Source organism: Lichenostomus cassidix, chromosome 1, assembly GCF_008360975.1.
Source record: "Lichenostomus cassidix isolate B80296 chromosome 1, HeHo_3.0, whole genome shotgun sequence".
In the NCBI taxonomy this organism is placed as follows: Eukaryota; Metazoa; Chordata; class Aves; order Passeriformes; family Meliphagidae; genus Lichenostomus; species Lichenostomus cassidix.
In genome coordinates this window covers 26,360,679-26,384,058 of record NC_139479.1, presented here as the reverse complement: position 1 = coordinate 26,384,058, position 23,380 = coordinate 26,360,679, and the positions used below count along the sequence as shown (strand labels likewise).

The window sequence follows — 23,380 nt, the reverse complement described above, 5'->3', positions numbered from 1 at the left end:
TCGACCCCGCAGGGGGTGGGTAGGACGCAGTAACAATTAAAATACAATTATTTGAGGACGCCCTGAGGCACCGGCGATGAGGGGCTGTGAGGCCCGCGGCCCCTGCAGCCGAGCCGCCAGGGGGCGCCGCGCCGCCAGGGATGGCCTGAGCCCCGCTGCCGGCCCGCGGGGTGAGCGCTGCTCCCGCGGGATGCCGGGCCCGCCGACCCTGCCCGCCCGGCCGCCACCACCGACACCGCTCTCCGCGGGGCGCCCGGCCCGCAGGGGCTCCCCTCCGCCACCGCCTGGGTGCCCCTGGCTTCCCCGAAGGATCTCCTCCGCCTGCCCGGGAGCCTCCGCCGGCAGAAGGAGGAGGGAGTAGCGGTGGCGGCGGCGAGCAGGCGGCGAGCCCTGCTGGGTCGGGTTACAGGGAGCCACGGAGCGGCGGCGAGGCGGGCGGGGACCGCCTGCGGGGCGGCCGGCGTGCTGCGGGCGCCCCCCCGGGGCTCCCCGTCGCTCCCCGCCCCGCGCGGAGGCGCGGCGGGCGCCTCGCCGGGCCCCGCCGCAGCTGCCGAGCCGCGCCGGGCGGCGGGAGGAGGCGCGGGCAGACAGGTGCCCTCCTCCCGAAGCGCCGCTCTCCCCGCCGCTGGCATCGCTGCCGCGCCGCACGGCGCAGGGCAGCGTCGCCCAGGCAGCTCCCGAGGTCGCCGCCCCCCGCCGCCGGGGGCAGCCCCGCCGCCCCGATGGCCCCCGCCGCCCCGCCGCCGCCCCTCCCTCGCCGCCGCCGGCCGCGGCGGCCCTAGGGGCGTCGGGGCCCTGCGCTGCCCCGCGGAGGGGAGGCGGAGGCGGCGGCGGCGGGGCGGGGGCGGAGGCGGAGGCGAGGGGGCGGCGGAGCGGCGGCGGAACGCCGGCGGAGCGGGAGCCGGCGGCGGCGGCGGCGATGGACGAGTCGTCGCTGCTGGATCTGCTGGAGTGCTCCGTGTGCCTGGAGCGTCTGGACACCACGGCTAAGGTGCTGCCGTGCCAGCACACCTTCTGCCGCCGCTGTCTGGAGAGCATCGTCAGCTCCCGCCACGAGCTTCGCTGCCCCGAGTGCCGCATCCTGGTGGGCTGCGGCGTGGACGAGCTGCCCGCCAACATCCTTCTCGTCCGCCTCCTGGACGGCATCCGGCAGCGGCCCCGCGCCGCCGGGGGCGCCAGCGGCAGCCCCAGCGCCGCGGCCCCCACGTACCCCCAGCCCGCCGCCGCCCCCAGCGCCGTCGCCGCCGCCGCCGCCTCGGCCGCTGCCAGCCTGCGGGAGCTGGCGGCCGCCAGCCGCAGCGCCCTGCTGGGAAAGGTGGGTGCCGGGCCGGGGGCGGGCGGGCCGGGGAGCGCGGGCGGGCGAGCGCGTCCCCGCGGAGCGCCGGGCGGCCCCCGTTTGCCACGGGACGTCCCGCGGCAGGCGGAGGGTGTCTGCCGCGGACACCGGCGTGCGCCTGTTCCGCACTTGTGGCCGGCTGTCGCGGTCGCCCCCCACGATCTGACGATGGGAGGCTCGCCCGGGGATGTCCTCAAAGTACTCTGGGCGGCCGCGAGCGGCGGGAGCGGCCGGGACCGCCCCGGGACACCCCCCTTTGGGGGGGCTTATACCGCCTGTGGGGCAGCTGATGTGGGGCCGCCCCCGGTGCAGCAGAGCCGGACGTGGAGTTATGAACCACAAAGTGCCTCGAAAGCGCTTTTATCCGGCGTGTCGGGCTGCGCCAGGTGCCTGTCAGGTGCGGGCAGGAGCGGGCTCCCACCTTCCCGCTGCCTTCGGGGGAAGCCTCTGGGAAAGCTCGGCCGGTCCCGAGCCCGGCGTGTTCCTCGAACCCCGGAATTTCCCGCTCCGCTCCCCGGTCGCTGCCCGTGCGGTTACAACCGCACAGAGCCCTCCTGACAGCCGGAACGGAGCGGGGTTTGAAGCTGAAGCTTCCTCCCCCAAGGGAACGTAATTTCATTTTTATGTATAAGGTGTGTGATTTATCGAAGGCGAGTACTGCAGCGTGTGCATTTATTTATTTAACTCTTCAATGGAGTGCCCAATCTTGTGCCCTTTAAAGTCCATGACAAGGGTTTCATTGGCTCAGAGGGGACAAGATCAGTTCCTCTCAGTTTTCTGTATTGCTCTTTCATTCGATCTGATAACATTTACTATTGGACCTCTTCAGGAGACATTGAAATGGAGACACTCTTAACACTCCGAACTTCATCTCACTTTTAATGTCATATATATACTCGATGTGTTTAATTGTCTTTGATCTTTCATGAAATCCACTTGAGCTGTAGTTTAGTGTACAGGTTTATGATTTGAAAAGGTCAGTGTAGCGATTCCTTGTGAAGTTGTATTGTTATAGTAAATGTTTCAATTAATTAATTAATTTATTTTTTTCTGAGAAAAATGAATAGACCTGCACTGGTGTTTTGAAGTTTTGCCTACAGGAAATGATGGCAAATGCCGTACGTTGTTCCATAAAATTCAGTTTTGGAGTCAAAAGTGAAATATGCTTGGCAGTATTTTTGGAAGGGTAGATAGTTTTTTACTGAGCTGTAGTCTTCAGTGAGCTTCAGGTATTTAATAATGACTTGTCCAATTTAAAGAAGAAAGGCTACAGGATTCTGCCCTTGGCTTTTTTTCCTTGTTTTTCAACTAAGCTTAGTACTGTAGCTTTGTCACAGCAGCCAACTGCTGTCTTCTTGAGTTCCAGCATTACAGAAAGGGAAGTTTGGATTTATTAGGTAAAGTACAATATCCCATGGCCTGGTTTGAAGTCCAGACAGCCTTCTCTTGTGGTAGGCAGGGTGTGCTTGTTACACCTGCAGCATTTGTGTTGGAGGGGCACAATCTTGCACCCTCAGCAGGCTTTTGTGACCATGCAACAAGAAGACAATCTCTGGTTATCAAATCTTTAAGTCCTAATCAAGCTTGCATGTTACAGTGGGGTGCACATGTAAGGAAATGCTTGATGGGGAAAGTTACTTGCAAATTTTTATGGAAGTTGAATTTTCATTATTTTACCATAAATTGTCAGGCTTTTAAACAGTCACTTTCCTAGCCATTATTGCAAATATCATGTAGTAAATAAAAACACATTGCATTCTATCATTTTCTGGCTTTGATTGAATAGCACTTGGGTGCGCATTGGCAGTTCTGTTGTCTGTTTCTGTGAGGGTTGTTACCCATCTGAATTTGACAGAAAGCAAAGTTACACGACCTGCGAATCACATTTTGGCTGTTATGGTTAACAACTGTAATTCTTTTCCCTTTGCTGGGGTTAATGGGTGATTCTGGGGCAGTGGGTCTGCTGGGACAGATTGGGTCTGCTGGGACAGAGTGGGTCTGCTGGGACAGAGTGGGTCTGTGAAACTGTTTGCTTGGCCTTTTGACTGATGGCACAATTTTGTTCTGGAAATCAATGCAATGTGCTTGATCCTTACAAGGTTCATTACAGTGAAAGAAAGTCTGAACTAATCTGCTTTTAAAAAAAGCAGCAGGGGAGAATAATCCTCCTTGGAGCTGCTGATACAGCTGATTGCTGAGTAGTCCTGGAGACAAGAGTGCAGAACCTCTCTCTGTACTAAACAATAGATGGTACAATCCAGGCTAGAATCAAGCTTTTTGAGGCTGATATGGAAAAGCAGAACTACATCCCTTTCTCTCTTGTGTTGGTCTTTGGCAGCTCAGCTGCCTTGAAGAGAGCGGAAGTGATTCTTTGTGAGATATATATATATATATAAATATGTATATTTCAGAAATTGCTGTAGATTTGCTGCCTGGGGCTTACATGCAAATTACACTATTTTACTAATTATTACCTTTCATTTTAGATAATGCAGTATATAAAATAGGACATACCATTATGGGCTTTTTGGTTAGGAACAAAACTGCTAATTGTGAAGTGTAATGGCAGAGAGCCAAGGTCACTTCTATCAGACTTCAATCTTGCCCAGATCCTTGGACTGATATGTTAGAATCACACCAGGGATTTGTTTCTGTGAGAGTTTTAATTAACCTTAGAAGACAGAGCAGGGTCAGCCTCTGTTTTGGCATCATGCCTTTATTTTGCTTCTGCACCTTATACTTCGGAGAAATCTTTGCAGAGATGTTATTTTCTAAAACCAACACATGTTGTTTATCACTTGGGCAAAACTCTGTGGGGTTTGTGTTCCTTTATCAGATCTCTGGTCTTTGTTTTCCCATAGTTTGTTGCAAACTTGGTTTGTACAGGGTGCTGAAAGCCAGTGTAAGAGGGGTTGAGCCGGGGCTAAACCAGCACTGGTGCTGTTTCTAAAGTTGTCAAAGACCATTCTTCAGAGACACTCCTGAAATGCTGCAGATGTTTTGGCACACATGGTACACATCTTCAGGATGAGAGATCTGGAAGTGGCGTGTACCTAACCTACTAATATATGCTTGAACAAATATTTGGGATTCTATCAATATGTAATGCTGTTTGACCTTTCATAAGCCAGTTAGTGACAGAATGCCTCTGTTTCAGCCTGTAGAAAACCAATAGTCTTGTTGTAAATGATATTGCATTTTGAGATGTTCCCATGTAAGCAAGCTAGGTAAATGCAGAGTATGGTATTAAACATCATAAAAGGGTCCAACTGCTGAAAGAGCACACTGGAAGAATGAAGGATAGGAAATCTAACAACTGTGTGCCCTCCCCAGGGAATAGACAGGAGGCTAAGAGTGGTTTATAATGGTAGGAGCATTACTCACAAGGTTATAATTTATTGGCTCCTCTGTTTCCATTACCACTGTTGAATTGCTCGGGGAATTCAGGTTCTGTCAAAGTAAATGGCTCCCTTAGATTGTTGAGGCATTATGGTAAATCTGCCTTCTTTACTGAGTATGGGATTTGGGTTTTTTTAAAACAATTATTGCCGTTTATCACTTAAAATTTTTTTCAGGAGTTCTTAAGATCTAATAGCCAGCTAAGTGCATGCAAGTCTTTAGTAATTTCCTCTCAAACCAGGCGTCTTCCACTCCAGGTGTGAGGCTTATTGCTTGCTTGCTCGTAATACAAACTGAGAACAACATTTGCATGAAAAAGAAACAACCTAGAAAAACAAAGCATGTCTCTCCTTTTTCCCAGAAGAGAGAACATGGCCGAAGTGATGGATAGGGATGTGGTGCAGTACCAGATGGGATTGTAGGTAATGGTGGAGAGTAAGATGTGCACATAAGGAAAATGATGTGTCAGCGTGCCTGAGTGAAGTGACGGATGGGCTGTACTCCTGTGTTGCACGGGATGCATCTCATGTGGATCAGCTCTGCAGAGCTATCTCACCCTTTCAGGAGGAAGGCTGCCATTTGCTAGCCCTTGGCTTCAGGCGAGTTTTGCTAGCAGAGGGAGCAACGTGAATTTGCCAAATGATCTTTTCTCACTCTGTTTGTAGAAATTATCCAAAAGAGACATTCAGTCACCTTTTAAAGAGTTCTGCCTCATCCTAGACTGGGTACAGTGGATTAAAAGAGTAGACCTCACAGTATTTTTCTGCTCCCCTCTTTCTTTCCTATTTGGACACGTTCTCTATCAGGTGAAGATCCCATCCTGGGTTACACAAGAGGAAGCGGATAGAGTCTGGCATTTACATAAATTTATATGTATTACAGCAGCAGAGGATTGTGCAGGTGGCACGCTTTGTCTTGGGCAGAGGATACTCTTCAGCTTGCCTTTTTAACGGTCAGACTTGCACAGACTGGAGTGCTGTTCAGCAGTGTGCCATGTACATAAACCCAGGGACTTACCTTACTTTTGTTCATTCTCTTTGATTTATTTGCTTCTGATGCTGTAGTTTCGCTGATCAGCACTTGAACTTTGTCATAAAGCCGTACAAAAAGGAGTGATGTTCCACGTGTCAAAGGCTCTGATCTTGAGGATTTTCTTTTTGTCTGGCAGATGGCTAAAAATGTGTTTTGACACAGGAGATTAACTACCATGCTAAAGGGTATTGTGAAAGATATAGCTGGGAGTATTTAAAACCTCAGCAATTGAAGCTGTCCTCACAGAAATGAGTGAGCATAGGAGAGGGGACTGCTGAGGGGCTGTGTCAGAAAAATTCATCATTCACTGAGCTCTTACACTTTCTTGAAAATGTGCCATTTGCAGGTGTGATCTTCATGTCCATTATGTTTTCCAGAAACTGAGTATTTTTAGTTGTGATTTTTACTATGATGTTATTTTACTTGCAAAACTGAGAAAAATGTGTGGTGGACCTGATGTGACCAAAGGGTGCCAGTGCTGACAGTGGACTTTTTCTTCTGAATTGGGATGGCCAGCAGTGGCTCAGTCACACCTAAAAAAGTTGTGGGACAGTGGAGAGGGCTTTGTGACTCTAGCCACAAACCCTCCCTATTAGTTTCTGTCAGTGTGAGATGCCTCTGCAGGACTCCTTGATGTCAAATGTGAATGCTAAGTTTAATCCCTGCACGTCATCCTTCTGAATGATTCATGATGAACGCTGGTAACGTTTAGCATATGACAGCGTTCCACGTTCAGTAGCTGGTTACTCAAAGACAGATGGATAGACTTGCTCGACTCAGCCCTAAAGATCTTGTTTCAACCCTGGCAATTTTTGCTCAGCTGCCCTAAAGCTCTGCTGTGGTTTCAAGGCACACACAGAATGTGGTCATTGATGTCTAGTGAGCTGCGTGACCTTCCTGAGCTTCACATTTCCCAGGTGAAAACCTGCACCAGTAGCACTAGCCCACACTCACGTGCTTCTCAGTCTCCCAAAGGAAGCTATCCTACAAACAGAGAGTTATTACTAGAGGGGCTGGGATTTGGGAATATTGGAAAATGCTGACTGTATACACTGAAGCTACCACGGTTGTTTTCTGTCATTTGTAGGGGTTGGCAGAGATGCTGCACTTTGTTTGCGGGGAGCATCAGTGCCGGGATGCAGCGATGTTCCCTGCATATGGACTGTAACTGTACACTGTATTCCTTGTTTCTAATCTTATCAGTTCATGTTCAGGCAGACTCCTGGTTCTGGCTGGGTGCCCAGCAGGTCAGACAGGCTGCAGGCACTGGCTGTTAATGCCGAGTGCCTGTACTTGCAGGTCAGGGGCAGGCTAGGCATGCTCTTTCTAGAAAAAGCCATGTCCATACGATCAATAAGCTGCCACATAAAGTGCTACAACAGTATTTTATTTATGTCATGGAGGATTTCTTTCTCTGAGTTGGTATATTATTATACTGTACTTATTTTTGTGTGCCGTCTCATAATTTTAATTTAATAATCCCATTACAATTTCAACTTGAAAAGACTGTCTGTGTACTTCTTGAGTTTTGCACTGTTGTATTTATACTATCCCCTCTAATTTCACTATTCTGTTCAGTATTTCATGCTGTTTCTGTTAAGAAACACTGCTTAAATTTCAGATAAAAAACATAGTTCCCTCTTGCACTTCAGTGACCCACCTGAAATATCTTTAACTGTGGGATGCCACTTTCTTTTGAAGTTGTAGATCATTCTTTCTTAGAAGCCTTCCCTTAAGCTTCAGAAGGCATTATAACTAATATTTCATTCTGATTAATGTCTTTAAGCATTGCAGCATTGTAATTGATGACTTCTAGAGCACTGGATTCATTCAGTGTTCAGGGACTTTGTATCTTTTACAGACCTAGACTGTGGAGATGCACACGGTTTCAGCTTTCCAGCATTCACTCATCACATACCAAGCTGAATTTTTGCAAGCGTTTTCAATGAAGTCTTGTTAAAATCTAATATTTTGCAACAGGTTTTCCCAATCTGCCATAAGCTGTCATGGGAAGAACCCAAGATTAGTTCTAATAGGGCCTGGACATGAGGGCCTGGACAAAGACAAACTATGGGATTTGAGAAAGTTGCATGACCTTGGTGTTGCCCAGCTCCCACAGCAGCTGTGCTTCTGCAGCTGGGGAGGGAATGACGAGGAAATACAGTGCCAGCTGAAAGCTACCTATTTATCCCTAGTCTTGCACCAAACCAAACTGCTCCTAGTGACAGAAGCCTCTTGCGTGAAGCAGCCTGGTACTTTGGCTTGAAAGTTACTGGTCTGACCATTATGCAAAAGAAAAGAAAAGGGATAATTAAAGAATGAGAAAAATTTCTTTCTAGTGCATCATGCAGATGGGCCTGGGAACAGGTTCTCCCCATATGCCAGCCTCATATCCTCTTTCTTTTGCCAGTTTGGATTCCTCTGACAGCTTGAGCCATGCCTTTTCCTGACTGTACGGGGTGGCGGGGGGGCTGCTGATGTGCTAGTTTTACACACTTGGCTCCGTTACTGTCTTCCTCAGCAGTAATGTTAAACTTGTTACCTCCTCTTTGTGGGAAGTTTTGCTTATGTTGCTGGCGGATTGCTGAAAAACCTTTAAAATTGTTTGAATAGCTTTAAAAAAAAACCCAGAACATGTGCATAATAATTTAATTTAATTGTCTTTGCGTGTAATTTGAACGTTTTTATTCCGTTAGAAAGAACAAACATTAATTTAATGATACATGTACATGAGATGGCTCTTAGGTCAGGGGAAGAACAGAAGGAGGGAATATTACTTTTGGTATTAAAAAGACATTTTGTTTTCAAAAGCAGAGAGAGAAATGTAAAACATCTGGAATCAAGAGCACTTTCTGCCCAGTCTTTTGAGCATAATTTACATTGGTTCCACAGAACTTGCTGCTCAGTGGTCGCTCTTAGCTGGAGTCACCTGTTAACTCAGGTGATAGGTAGCTGAGTATCTGCCCAAAGGAGCTGGTGGAGCTCTTCAGGCAGTCAGTGGAAGGACTTGGCATCTGCCACTGGGCTCAGTCTTCCACATCTTCAGGCCAGCTCTTGAGGGGTTAAATAGTGAAAACCTTGCTTGGGTTTGTCTTATAACTGGTTTCTGTTACTTTCCAAGCATGGCTTGGCCTCTGCTGAAGTTTGGCTTCTTGTCCTGTCGGAGTGGTTGGGATTTTTGGTGCGACTGGTCTGTTTGCATGTGGTTGACCGAGGGCAGGGGTTTCTGAGGGACACACATCCTCGTGAATGCTTTAAAGCTGTTTCTGCAGCAGGTCTCCATCTTGTCCTGTTTTGGAAACGGGAGGGCTTAGCTATCTGGCTCACAGCACTGGGTGCCAGGAGATGGAAAGCTGTGGGATTTGCTAATTAAAAAAAGGGAGAGATGGAACTGTTTTCTTTCACCATGGTGTTTGCAAAATATAATTTGACTCAGGAATGCTGAAGAATTTTTGTCAGCTTGCAGTGGCAGTGGGACAAAGGTGCAAAACCCTTTCCTGCTTTGCAGCACTCAGTCTCTTTTTTTTTTTTTTTGAAGATACCTTAAGGATTTGTGGTAGGGAGGAATTTGTCCCTCATGTTGGCTGTCAGCAGGAATATGATTTATCAGACAAGTGAAACTAATGCTGTATATGGTTAAGGAGTGCCTTTCTGTGAACAAAAATAGTATTTATGAGAGGAGGTTGCTTCTTAGTCAATGCTTAGAGTGTCTTTCCACTGCTACAGCAACAAGCACAGGAGTCTGATTATTCAGGCAAGTTAGCATTAATTTTTTTCCCAAGTTTTTTTTAAAATCTGATCCAAACCAATATGAATTTGCCATTGCTAATTTTAGAGTGGTCTGCTTGTATAAGATAACAAATCCCAGTTTTACTTTAAAGAGAAAGCATTTTAACAGAAGGCTGGCAAGATTGTTATCAAAATGCTAATGATCATTTCTCCTACAGTCTCAGTTATTTTCAGAGGGAGGACTAGAATAGACACATATTCTGAATAATATTGATTTTAATATGTATTACAGTCTCATTAAGCTGTTATAGTCTTTCCCCTTCTGGACAAAGGTTCATTAATTGCTGCAGTTGATGTATCATTAGAGTGGGGTTAGGTACAAGATGAGTAGAGGGAAAGAGAGATAAAAAATGTTGACTGTGCAGTAGTGCATGGATTTGGGTTAAGATATTACAGTCATAACCAAATGAAGGGGACACTGCTGTGTTTGATATTATGCCTCCTGATTGCCTTCTCTGTGACAGCCAAGTCAGCCAAACACTGGCACTGTTGTATTTACTTTCCTAAGTGATCGTTTCAGTAAATATTATTGAGCATGTTTGTTTGTGGATTATTTTCAGGCCAATTCCAATAAAAAACTCCTCTGTGACTTACTATAAAAATACATGATTTTATGAATTTACTTTTTAATTTCTAAATTAATTTTGAAACAGCAGGCTGCCTCTCTACTGGCTGCCTTCATATGTGTTTTGAAATGCTTTTATTTCAGCTTGTACCAGGTTTACAATATTGTCATCCTTATAAACAAATTAATATGTTTTCATTTCCAATAACAGCAATAATTTATGAATCTGTAATTATTTTAATGCAGTGAAGTAGAAGGAATTAGAAGGAAGAAGAAGGAAGATTTTATTTTGATTGGGTATTGATTGACTTCAACTAACATTTAGTTATCTGTAAATACAATACACGCAAATATAGGTATGTATACTATATATACATATGTATCCCTGAATGTATGTTTTTGTGTCAGAAGGGCCTGTTCCCTGCATTCTGCTGTCCATATGCAATATCTAGTATGCTGTCCATATCCAGTAAACGGTGCATTTTTGTCAGACATGGGTGTATGTTGTGTCACGGTGCAGTGGCTGGTGCTGCCGCATCTCTGGATGTGTGCCCATGGGGAACCCCTGTTGCAAGGCATGTGTCTTTGTGGGCTCATAGGAGTGCACACATGCAACCTCCTCTTGCACCCCAAAAATGCAGATCTGTGCTTGTCGTGTGAGGGAGAAGAGATGTCCAGCACAGGGCTGGCTGGAGAGAAGGCAGGGGAATGGGTCCTAGAGTGCTGCAAGGTGCCTGTTCCTTGAGGATGCTGAGATGTTGTCGTGACAGGCTCTACTGATGCTCTCTGCTGAGCCTCCCTGTGATTTCATGCTAAAATGTCATGAGATGAGACACAGAAATAGCAATGACTTTCCTGGCAGAAGAGTGATCTGCAGCATGTTGAGTGCGCACGATGCATCAGTGCCGGGGCTGCTGCTCCTTGGCCAGCTCTGTGTGGGGAGGGTGCAGTGCTGTGGAAGAGGCAGGCGAGGACATCTTTGTGCTCAGTCCAGAGCATCTTGCATTTCAGCCAAGACTTTTTGTGTGGAGCGCCTCATTCTTTTGCATACACTCTTTCTAAAACAAATCATAAACCTCCCCTGGGAGAATAGAGTCATACACACACGTCATAAAATACAGTAAAATAATAGTTGACAACCATGAGATGAAATTTTTTTGCTTATTCTCTTCTGCTGTGTAGGTAATTATGGTGTTAGATCTTAGTGGAAAACATCTGATTATTTATATTTTACAGTCATGCAGCAATGTAAAATCTGAACCAATCACACCTTTTTAACAATTAGTAATTTCTATTGTAAAAGGAAAGCATGGTACCTTTGATCTGTATTGCAGAAGGGAAAATTATTTTTTTTCCCAGTTAGAGTATTATCTGTTCTTTTGATAAACACAGTCAGTCTCACTTTTATCTGAGTGTAAACTTCCATGGTGGTCACTGCTGTCAAAAATAATTCAGTGTGTTTTAAAGATGGGGCTGTGTAGGTTTCAGCATCTGTAATAATAATGTTCTGCCAGGGAGTGGTTATTTTGTGCTTTTTAATGAACAAGGATTCAATGGCCAGGGTTGAAGGGCCATCTGCCCCTCATCTCTGGCCTCTGAACCCAGGAAGCAAGTAGCTAAAGGGAAGGTTGGTTCCTCCCTCTGTCATGTCTCTGTACAAGAAGTATAGGGGTGTTCAAAGCCACAAGGGGTTCAAGAGCCACATTTGCTTTCCCGTTTCTCCAGTTTTGATGTTCATTTCATACAAATTTTGTACTGTTGAAATTTCCGTTGCTAAGGATTGTTTTTGCCTGTTGTGTTAAAAAAAACCCAAATCAACAAAACATAGCATTGAATTTTCTGCCTTTTGCAGTGTGTAGAGCTGAGAGACAAGCACTCTCTACCCCCATGAATGAGAGCAGGAAATAGGTTTGGTGCCTTGAATCACTGTGATTGTCTGGGGACTCGGGGGAGTTAGTCATGCTGTTTAACGCATCTTCTCTTCCAACTGTTTCACCCACCTTTAAAAAGTTACAAAAAATAGGAATGCCAGAAGCAAAGTGTTTTGTTGGTAGTGGTAACAGAAGAGCCAGGAAAGGATCTGTGTCATTGTGCCCTTCATGCAGTGCTTCATCACTATTTGAAGACATCCAGCAGTCAGGTGTGGACATGAACAGCTCATCCAGGGGCTGGGCTCTGGTTCTCCTATCCTCTTTCCCTCTCCACATGAATCCTCACTTTTCAGTGTGCCTGTGCCTTCACCCCTGCTTGTTGAATTAATCTCCCAAATTAGCACATCCTTTCTAGCCTATATTGCAGAACCCAGCTTTCAGGATGAGCATTGTCACTTTTTTTTCTGTGTGATGAGCTCAGAGAAGGACCCAGAATATGAGCTCCCTCCACGTGGATGATTAAATGCTTCATGAGTCACTGGTGATGCTGGTGGTCAGGGACACTGGGAGAGGGGGATGCTTGGCAGTAGCTAATGACAGGATGACTGTACCATGTAGAGTCAGACTGAAAGGCAGCACAGGGCTGGGCAGAAAATGAGAGAGCAATTGGCAGCGAGCAGATAAAGCCAGAATGAATCTCAGGTAAAACAGTAAAGGTTACTTCAGGTTTTTTTTTGTTGTTGTTGTTTTTTCCCCCCTCCCCTGGAGAGTTTAAAAGAGCATTAAAAGATGCCTCTGTAGCAACATTTCATTTTTGATGTCATGTAGCTGCAGACCCAAGAAAGTAATAGTATGAGGATATCCTGGTCCTTGTAATGTTCAGTATCCTAGCTGTTTAGTAGCTATTTAGTAGCTTTGTCTGAGTGAGCTTCAAATAAACACTCTTCTGGTGTTTGTGGCTTTTTTCAGTAATTAATGAAAGAATGTGAGTAATCTGCTACTTGGCAGATCTCTTTAGGACTCTGACTCTGTTTGGTGGGAGGTGTGAGAAATCACTACTATAGTAAGTAGCAATATCGTAGCACCTCAGTAGAACCATTTTTGAGAGTGTTGCTGGAAGGCAATAGTCTCCTTCCTAGGAAGAAAAGCTTGAGAAACATAATTCAAATAGCTTTTGACCTGGTGAAAATATTATTCAAGATAATGGTTTGCACAGATGGAGTTGCTGTATTACTTCACCATAGGTCTGTCAGGTGTTACTATTTTCTGCTCTGCATGCCACGAATAGATTTGCTTTTTCCTTATTTCGTGTATTCACTTTCTTTGCACATGCAAGAAGCAAAAGGAAACAATTTTGCTAGGAATAAAGGTCTCACATGGAGGCTGTGTCCTCGACACCATGTTCCCCATGGACTCAGGCCATGGAGGGGTTTACTCCCTTTGGAGTGTGGGAGGATGCATTGTGTTTTTACTCAGGCTTGATGGAAGGTGATAGCTCAGGAATAGCCCACTCTGTGCCCCTGTGGTGTCCCGTGCTGCCAGTGCCCCTAGCCACTTACAGCTGCCTGGGCAGCAGCAGGTCAGTGTCCCCATTGCCATCTCCCCTTGACATTGTCTCTGCCCCGTTGCGATCACTCCTTTGTCCCAGGATCCTCTCCGTGTGGGGCAGCAGGCGGCCTGTGGAGCAGAGCTGTTTCTGAGCAACTCCTGACATTCCCAATCCATTTTACATGTGGGCAGCACTGGAGCAGAGATGGACCAAATGAATGGCTAATGTCCAAGTGGAGATGTGGACACCATGTAGTGTTCCTTAGGGTTCTTTATTGGGACCAGTACTGTTCAGTATCTTTATGAATCACAAAGACAGTGGGATTGAGTGCACCCTCAGCAAAGTTGCTGATGATTCGTGTCAAGTGGTGCTGTTGATATGCCTGAGGGAAGGGATGCCATCCAGAGGAACCATGACAGGTTTAAGGAGTGGGTCCATGTGAATCTCATGAAGTTTGGCCAGGCCAGCTACAAGGGTCTACACCTCTGGCAAACACCACAATCACTACAGACTGAGTTACAAATGGACTGAGACCCACTTTGCCGAGAAGGATTTTGGGATACTGGTGCATGGAAAGATAGGCATGAGCTGACAATGTGTGCTTGCAGCCTGGAAATTCAACCGTGTGCTGGCCTGAATCCAAAGCAGCATGGCCAGCAGGTTGAGGGAGGCCTTCTACTTCTGGCCTTCTCTTGGGAGGCTCCACCTTGAGCACTGTGTCCAGCTCTGGGGTGCCCAGTACGACACAGATGTGGACCTGTTAGAATGGATCCAGAGGAAGGCTGGTGCACCTCTCCTATAAAGACAGGCTCAGAGACTTTGGGTCTGTCAGCCTGGAGAAGAGAAGGCTCCAGGGAGACCTTATTACAGCCCTTCAGTACTTAAAAGAGGCTTATAAGAAAGATGTATAGAAATTTTTTTCATCAGGGCCTGTAGTTACAGGACAAGGGGTAAACTGCTTTAAAGTGGAAGAGGGTAGATTTAAATACAAGGAGCAAATTCTTTGCTGTGAGGGCTGACAAGGCACTGAAAAGGTTTCCCTGAGAAGTTGTGGATGTCCCACCCCTGGAACAGTTCAAGGTCAGGTTGGATGGGGCCTGAAGCAATCTGGTCAGTAGAAGGTGTCCCTGCCAGTGGTAGGGACATTGGAATGAGATGATCTTTAAGATCCCTTCCATCCCAAACCATTCTGTGATTCTGTGACTCTATGACCAGAGAATGCGCAAAGAAAATAGGACATGGCATACACAGCTGCAGACAGTGAAAAGTAAATACTGTAAAATGCATGTGTATGTGTTGCATGAGATTACAGTAGTTCACATCTCTGCTGTTGATTCTTTAAACATCTTGATGCAGTATGAAGATGCTACAAGGAAAATTGTATTTTCTTGCTGAAAGGTTTCTTTGGGTATAATGCTTCCAAATTGAATACAGAATTGAATAAAAATGGAGTCATTCTGTTATCTTTATTCCATCATGGCTTTGCTGGAGGAATTCTTTTGATTTGCAGAAAGGTTTATAGTGGAAAAATCATTTAACATTCATAACAAGTATAGTCTCATCTTTAATGGATTGTTTAAATTTTGCAGCGGGTGTTCTGTTTCTGAACAACAATAGTGAATTCTTGACCTTATGTTACAGTTTCCAGTTCTTCAATAAATAAAGGAATCTTTAGTTAATGTTTCTGAGCTCCACAGATCCGTCATAGAAAACAGTAAATATCAGTGCTTCCTTTGTGGATGAGAAGTTAAAGCATGACCAAGGGGACCCACTACCAGCACGGCAGAGCCAGGGAGTGATCACACGCCTCCAGACTTGAGCACTGTGCTCTTGTGGCACTTGGTGCACTCAAGCTCTTGTCGTCATCCTCATGTTTAGAAGGAGCGTGACAGACATTTCACACCAGTTCCACCTCCTTTGCTCTGTGCTACTTGGCTTATAGCCAAGTTTAGTTACTTTAGTTGCTGAAATTGTTTTCCTGTTCTATTTCCTAGTATTAAATTGGTGTAAAATTAACTGAAAAACTACTATTATGTACCCTGTTTCTTTCTTTTGTCTTCGCATTCTGGGCCCTTTTTGTTTGCATGTGTTTATTTTTCCTTCATTTTCTCTTCTGTTGCATCTGTGAAGCTTTTGTTCCAAATTTTCATGTCGTTTGACATATGAGAGAAGCCAAATAAAATATTTCACTTTTCTGTTTCAAGTTAAAAACCAGTCTTTATGCTGAACAATAACTGTATTACAAGGAAGCCTGATGTGCCCTCAGTGCCATTACAATATGTTGAATAAAAGGTAATTTAATGGAAACAGCAGAGTATTTGAAAGTTCACTGCATGAAAATTGGATTTTTGCCTTTTATTATTTAGATTGCACCTTATTCATATTTAAGGCCACAGGGATTATCATCCTTCCTAATGGCTTTATTTTATAAAGACTTTGCATTTCGCAGTATAGGATCTAGCACAGGCTTCAATCTGTTATCAGGATTTCAATTAACTAGCTTTAGCTTCAGTTGACCTATAAATCCGATAAATATATCTAAATAATTAATTTGCTTTCACTGGCTGATAGTGGCTACTTTTAAGTACAGCTGCTATGTACTTAGCTGCTGAATGGTACAACCATGCTCATAACTTGCTTTTATTCTTATTACTCTAAAGATTACATAGGCTAGGCCAAGACTGGTCTCTCAATGTAAACAACCTTTTAGAGGGCTACAGTTATGACTGAGGACCATTGCAGCTGCCATGTAAGTACACCTTTGGGAGCAGAGTTTAAGAACGGGTAGATGTTATGGATCAACACATCCCTTAACTGGGCTGAATCATCCTCTGGTTTTGGTTATGGCTGTTGTAAACTGAGGGTTGGATGTAGTCAATTCCAGGGTGGAAAAGCAGTGATAAGTACAGGAGACTGAATGAAATTTTGTTGCTCTTACATTTGGGTCTTCCCTTCACCTGTGCACAGTCATGCACCCATGTAACTTTGCAGTCAAGGTTGGGGAGTTTTTTGAGTGACATTTAAATGTTGCTAAGCACACAAAACAAATAATGATGTTAAATTTTTGCTCTATCCTTTTGGGTATTCAGAGAGACTGAAATTTGATTTTAAGTGAGCATTACAGACAGACTTGAAAAGGTGTGCCTCACAAGTACAGAGATAGGGTCTAGCACTTCCAATATTTCCTCATGTAAATTCACTCTGCACACCAAAGTACTGATACCCTGAAATAAGGAATCAGCCTCTTGCCAAGCTCTGGGGACAAAAAAAGTACCAAAAAATTAGTTCAGTGGGACTCATGAAGCATGAACAGAGAAACACCCACAAAAGCTGCCAGCCCTGCCCCGAAAGAGAAGAGCAGTTGGTATCCCCGAGCCATGGAGCAGCCCTGTCAGCCCCGCAGTGCTGCACATGGGGGTGCTCAGCCACTCACCCCACAGCAGCAGGGTGACATCCAGATCAGCAGCTGTGCAAAAGCACTGTTGATCTGAGGTTCCTGATCTTTTCTAAGTTATTCCTGCTGGCTCACATCCTGAGGAGAGAAGATTTGAGACCTTCAGGGACCTGCAAAGACCAGGACACCAGTCGAATATAAAATGCTTAAGTTGCAATACCTAAAGCTTTAAAGATATTTCTGCCCATCAATGCATGATTAACTGAGTGTATATACTCAAAAGAGAAATGTAATATTTATTAAACATAGTTAATTTAGACATTTTGGCATTTGGTATGCAAAGATTATGCATTTTCCCCAGGAGTTATGTTAATTATTTCAGCATGATAACTTTAATTTTAAAAGGGTTTTTCTTTGCTAAAGGGAGGGTTATATGTGCATGTGTACAAGGAGAACTTTAATTGAAATTTCTGTTCTCTATTGTTTCAGAAGTTTAAAATGCACTTTCTCCTCTATGAGAGGAGAAAGTCTTTTTGACTGCTTAAATTTACAGGGCTCAAAGGGTTAATGTGTGAAAATGAACACATTCAAGGTTATATTGCTGACAGTGCCATTGTGTTGGCAAAGGAAAAAGATGAAACACAGCTTCAATTTACTTCTCTTGCTAAATAGCATTTTGTTCTGTATTGTTAGAAGAAATCATTCCATATCTGGAGAAGATGGAAAACATGGAAATCACGATGCTGCCTCTGCTGACCTTAATATAATTTTATTTTTAACTATTTCTGTCCCAGACCTCCTGAAAGGCTTGAAATAGAAACAGCTGTTTTTCTGAGGAAGGTTTGAGAATTTGAAATGTGATCCTCAGTTTTGGAGCCTGCTGCAACAGATGGGAAGTTCTCCTACTGTTTGTCCATACATCTGGACACTGGGAAACTGATGCTCTTAGATACCTATGCCATGAGAAAATAGGATATGTTCAATATAGTTTACAAAATATCAATCATTTGGTACATTTAATTTAGCCATGGTATAGGAGATTGTTGCCAGTGTTAAAAAATTGATGAAAAAACTGGGGTGGGGGTAGGGGGGGTGGAAAAGCAAGATAAGTTTGTGTCAAAGCTGTCTATTTCTTGTAGGTTCCTACAAATTCTTCTGAAAACTGCTATGAATTTGAATGGAAAATTATAAACTCTTAAAAATAAGTCTGTTTCTTTCTTCTTAACAGATGTTGCTGTTTATAGGGCAGTTCTAGTAAAAATACAAGTGCTGTAAATCAGTATTTGTCCAGAGTGAACTCCAGCCATGGAGTACAATAGCCCTCCAGAGAGCCCAGAAGGAACACCAAGGGAGCTTCTCTCTTTGAAACCTATGATCAAGATGCCGTAATCTTTCAATGGGAGACGTTCACTTGTGCCTGCACCGCCCTCTCCTGTTGAAATCGTCCCAGAAAAGTCAGAAGGGAATAAATCTCTGCTGCTACAGCTGTCTCAGGTTTCCTTTGGTGGTGCTCTTGATGGGGTTGTCACCTGTCCTTCTGAAAGGGTTAGGATTTGACACCCAGATGTTATTTGCTGAACCAATAGCCCTTAAATATAATGTACATCAGCAATACAGGTCAGAGGAGCCACATCATTGGAAACTGCTCATCCGCTAACCACCGTCTGGCAAAGTAGCTCCTGTAACAACAGGAAAAGCAAATAAAGAAGAATATAAATGTTTTGGTTCAGGAGTTGTATTTTCTCTTGAAGCTTGATAGCAATAGACTGACGTCTATTAAGAAGGGAACTTTGGTCTCACTTCAACTCACTGCCTCAGTAAATCTTTGTTATTTTGTTCCAATATAAACGTTGCTATTTGTACCTTAAAAGTAGCAAATGTTACTGATAGAAAATGGTCCGCTAAGACAAAACAGATTCATCTGTATGTAGTAGGAACACTCTATTGCTCCTTCTGTACAAGGCACACACATCTTTCTCTTGTGTGTTTGTGATCAATCTGTTTTTCTGCTATTTGCCAGTGGAAAGGCCCTGGCTCATTTCTTTCTAGTGAATCATATTTCAATTGTCTCATTTCAAACTGAAGTGAGTAAACCTGATTTGGGCATACATAGACTGTAACATCTACACATACTTCTGCTAAGCTGCAATTAATTTTAGTAAAATTTCTCAAATTGTATTCTACTATGAACTTATGTAAGGGACTAAAGCCTTCTGAGTGAGTTCAGAATAAATAAGATTATTTGATACGTCTTGCCAGGTGCATTTGTATGAAGGACTATAAGGGGGGGCAACATGCCCTGGGTTTTTATCCCAGGTTGTGGGCCAGGGGACCAGGGCTCCTGGGTGCATTGAGGAATATGCACACCTGGTAGGATGCAAACAGCCCAAAGGGTCCTTAACAGGTACCTGTAAAGAAATACTGAAACAGGGCTGACATGCCTCACAGGCTATGTAGAATAATTTGGGTCTGAATATGAAGAGTGTGTCCTGCACATTGCTGGTAGATCACAGAATCATGGAGTGTTTGAGGTTGGCAGGGACCTCTGGAGGGCATCTAGTCCAACCCCCCTGCTCCCCTGCCGCTGGTTGGCAAGGAACATCAGCAGAGGTACTGAACAGCACATGAATGCAACAGAGACTGTGGCAGGTCATGCCAGTGAAGACAGTCAATTCAGAAATAAGCAGTCCTTAAAATTATAAACTTGTTGTTCTTGCATTCTTAGGATCCGTCTTTGTTAATCTTTAAAGGATGCTTTTGGCTAGTTTCTTAATTGGGTATGTGTTTTCGTGTTCATAACTGTGCTATCAGCAATTGGAAGCAGAGCTGGAAAGTGCAACCACTTCAACCACTTCACTGTAAGAGTCGTTCTTTCCTTCAGACTTTGGAAATTGTCACCTGTCCTGAAAATTTATAGCTTGTCTTTGCTTTGTGGCTACTGTGAGTTAATCTGAACTATTACAGCTATTATAGTTGTTTGACAAACAGGTTCAGCCAAATAAGAGAGAAATCATCAGAGCAGATTAATAGCAGGGAGTCCTTTGTTTAACTTGGCAAGGCTCATCACAAGCCATCAAAGCAAGCAGTCACTTTGTCAGTAGTACTGAATGAATGAATATTATAAACAAAGAGGTCACCAAGTCTTACAACCTAATTTTCCAAAGAAACGGAAGGGCTTGCCAAACAGCTTTAGGACTAGAATATAGGTGGTTTATGTATTCAGAGCATATGGGGTTCATAACTGTTCCCTTTGGAATTGGTGAGTTTTCTGAAAATACAGGAAGGAAACAGGTCTTGAAGGAGCCCAGACGTGACATGCAACCCATCTGTTTTTCTGAAACATTTCTCTAAATTAATTCCATTGCTTCCCAACTAGAGTTGATAATAGGATGATGAAAACAAGAGTATTTCAGAACCAATTTTGAAAGGGGTTCCCGGTAGCCTGTTAGAGATGCAGGTATTCTGATAATAATTCCCCATTCACAAGTGAGGTATTCACTTAAAGCCCTAGTTCAACAAAGGCTTTAAATGCATACTTGCGTTAATCTCTGTTACAACAGTTTTGCCTGTGGTTAACTCTAGTAGAGTGTTCTCAATTAAACATGTTTCTGATGTGTCCTCTGCAGAAGTAAAGGGCTGACTTGAGGTTAGAGATAATTTCCTCTGAGTAGCTACTGAACCCTGTTCAGGCTGTACCTGTCTGTATGTATTTAGCGCAAGGCGAGGTGGTGACTTATGTCCTCCTATCAGGAATTTTTTAAGAAAACAGCTGAAGTCTTCCACTGGACTGATTCATAAGAGAGGAGCTGAAGGAGCTAGGGAAAAGCAGGACTATAAAATGTAGTTTTGGGGTTGCTACTCTTTGTCAGCTCTTGCAGGGACAATGAGCATTGCAAGTGTCATAGGCATCTTTAATTATATATGGCCTACTTCCTGAAATATTCATAAGAAATAGAGATATGAAGTGACAGTTCTGGTTGGAAGGTATAAAGGTTTCTCTTAAATATCAACAAGGTGATTTCCCCTACCATCTAGCAAAATGACTGGATTGCTGTGTTTACAGGAAAAAAATGTCAAAGCTGTTCATTCACCCATGCATCTTCTTTCACCCATGCATCTTCTTTCACCCATGCCTTCCTTGCCATCCCACAATAAAGATTGGTGTAGATGTGTCTTAAAGTCGTAAGCACTGCAGGTGTGAAAAAATCCTGGCTCCTGATGAGGAGTTAGGGAGTGAAGACAGTGATTTATAGGACAACATAAGTATTGCAGAATTCAGAAGCAAGTATACTCTTCAGTTTTAGGTTTGATGAGTCCTGTGAGCCCTGCAGGACTGGTGAGCCCTGTAAACCATATGGTTAGCAAGTTGTGCAAATTCCAGTCTGAAACAAACGTAAAAATAGAAGAACTGGTTTTAGTACTTTGTTTTTTACTGCCTGTGCTTACATGAGGATTGTGTTAGAAATAGGAACACTAAACTTTTACAGCTGGCAACAGGTGGAGGAGGATGAACAGAAGGACTGTGTTCTGGATGTGCAAGATGCACCTTATGGGACTGAAAGGTGGTGCAGTTTTAATGACATAACTCATTTAAGTGTGGCCCAGCAGTAACCCTCCACGGGGCAGTCATCAGTCATTTCTGCACACTCAAGACTGCCACCAGCTTGGTGTGCATCCTGCTCCCAGCCCCTCACTGTGCTGGTCACACAGGGGTGCTGTGTAAGATTGAGTCCTGTAGGATTAGAAGGTCTGTCGGTTTTGGACGGTTGGGACAGACACGAGAGATCTCTGAAGTCAGGTCTTAGGGCATGGGGTTTATTGTGAAAGGGCGTGGGTGTAGGAGACCTGCCAGGGGCTGCCAGACAGAGCCCAAAGCAGGTCAGAGAAGCGAGAGAGAGAGAGAGAGAGAGAGAGGTGTCGATACCAAGAGCACGAGCTGCCGTTTACAATACAATAAATCATCTTCTGTGTTGAATATTCTAATTCTCATTAACCAATCTAGAACAAGGTACAAATCCTACAACATTTACATACAACCTATAAGAATCATCGCATTACCATACAGCGCTATATTTTAAACCCTAAAAACTGCTTTTTGGACCCTCTGCCAAGTTGGCAGGGTCTGCTCTGACCCTTGGACTTGTCTGCAGGCAGAGGGTATTGTTCCATCAAGAGAGGTGATCACCTCCAGTCAGCTGTACCATTGTTTTCTAGTTGTTCAGTAACTGGGGTAACTCAAAGCTTGTCTTCATTTCAGTCTCCATATTCCCAGCATCCTTTGCCAGGTAATCATATTTATGAGGCTTTCCTATTTCATCTTCCCCAACAGTGCTGGAAAGGGAGGAAGAGTGTACCAAAAAATTGCAGTGTCATCCTAATTCCCCCATCTCTGGGGAGCGCCTTTCACTGAATTTTGTTTCTCATCTCCTGTGCACGCAGGAAACAACCTCTCTGCATTAGCAGCCCGCACTGCACACTGGCTGTTGGGACATGGCAGCATTTGGTTGAACCACTGCTGGCCTGGCCCTTGCCTTTCTGCAGGCTGCTAACCTAGTGTAGAGATAGCAGGTGTATCTCTGACCCTGACCCTGGCTTAGCTATATGTAACCCTGCAGTGCTTCTTCCCTGTCTGCCCAGTTGTGTTGATCACTGCAGGTGCCCATATTCACAGACACATTTATCTGTAGTCATACCAAGCCTCTTTTGGCTATCTTGTATGGTATTTCAAGCTAGTTCATGGTAATTTTTAGGAAAAGATCCCAAACTAAAGCCTTGCTTTAACCAGATGACTTACTTGGAAATTTACTTGCAGGACGTCCGGTGTTTACTAATTCTACCTAATGGTTGCTGTTGTCTTGCCAGCAAGTATCTTGGTGCGCATGGTGCTTTAGATGGTCTTACAGACCACTCCTGCCTCATGGGTGACACACTGTGACCCAGCAGGACCATGACCACTTTTGGTGCTTCCTACTAATTCACATGACCCTCCTAAAAGTGGGGTAAGGCAGTAGAGCCTTGCCAACACTATGTATGTGAATGGAACCAGGTGGTCATTACCTTCAGCCTTCTCTTGTGGGAGACAGCTGCAGCAAAAAAGTCATTCTGGAAAGATCCACACACCACCTGCCTCCTTATGGCCTGATTCAGCAGACGCTACAAGTCACTTACCCGCATCTTTTATTAAATTTAAGATCAAAATTCAAAGAAAACAGTAGGAGCAGGATGAGCCTTGCTAGTGTTTATAGATCCCTAGGACAGCATGGAAAAATCCGGTACAATATATCCAGATACCCAGGAAAAGATCTCTCCCAGCTAGTACTCCATTTGATGTGATCATGGGAACAGAGTATGTCAGCCCAACATGTGAGGGGTTTTAGTGCCAGGGTGTGCTGAGCTGTGCCCTCCTAGCACCAGCACTCTGGCTGTGGTGATCTGGACACTGCAA

At 44.7% G+C, this 23,380-nt stretch overlaps 1 protein-coding gene across 2 annotated transcripts in view; it reads left to right on the top strand.

Moving 5' to 3' along the window:
- The first annotated feature begins 808 nt into the window (after positions 1 to 808).
- SH3RF3 (SH3 domain containing ring finger 3) overlaps positions 809 to 23,380 on the top strand; it is a 244,511-nt gene continuing 221,939 nt past the window's right edge. Inside the window, exon 1 of one of the 2 annotated variants that reach the window (XM_085053727.1) lies at positions 809 to 1,315. In XM_085053727.1, the coding sequence (XP_084909853.1) occupies positions 920 to 1,315 (396 nt within the window). In that variant the 5' untranslated portion in view covers positions 809 to 919. The remainder of the gene's footprint in view (positions 1,316 to 23,380) is intronic. The other variant, XM_085053719.1, reaches the window with a different exon arrangement.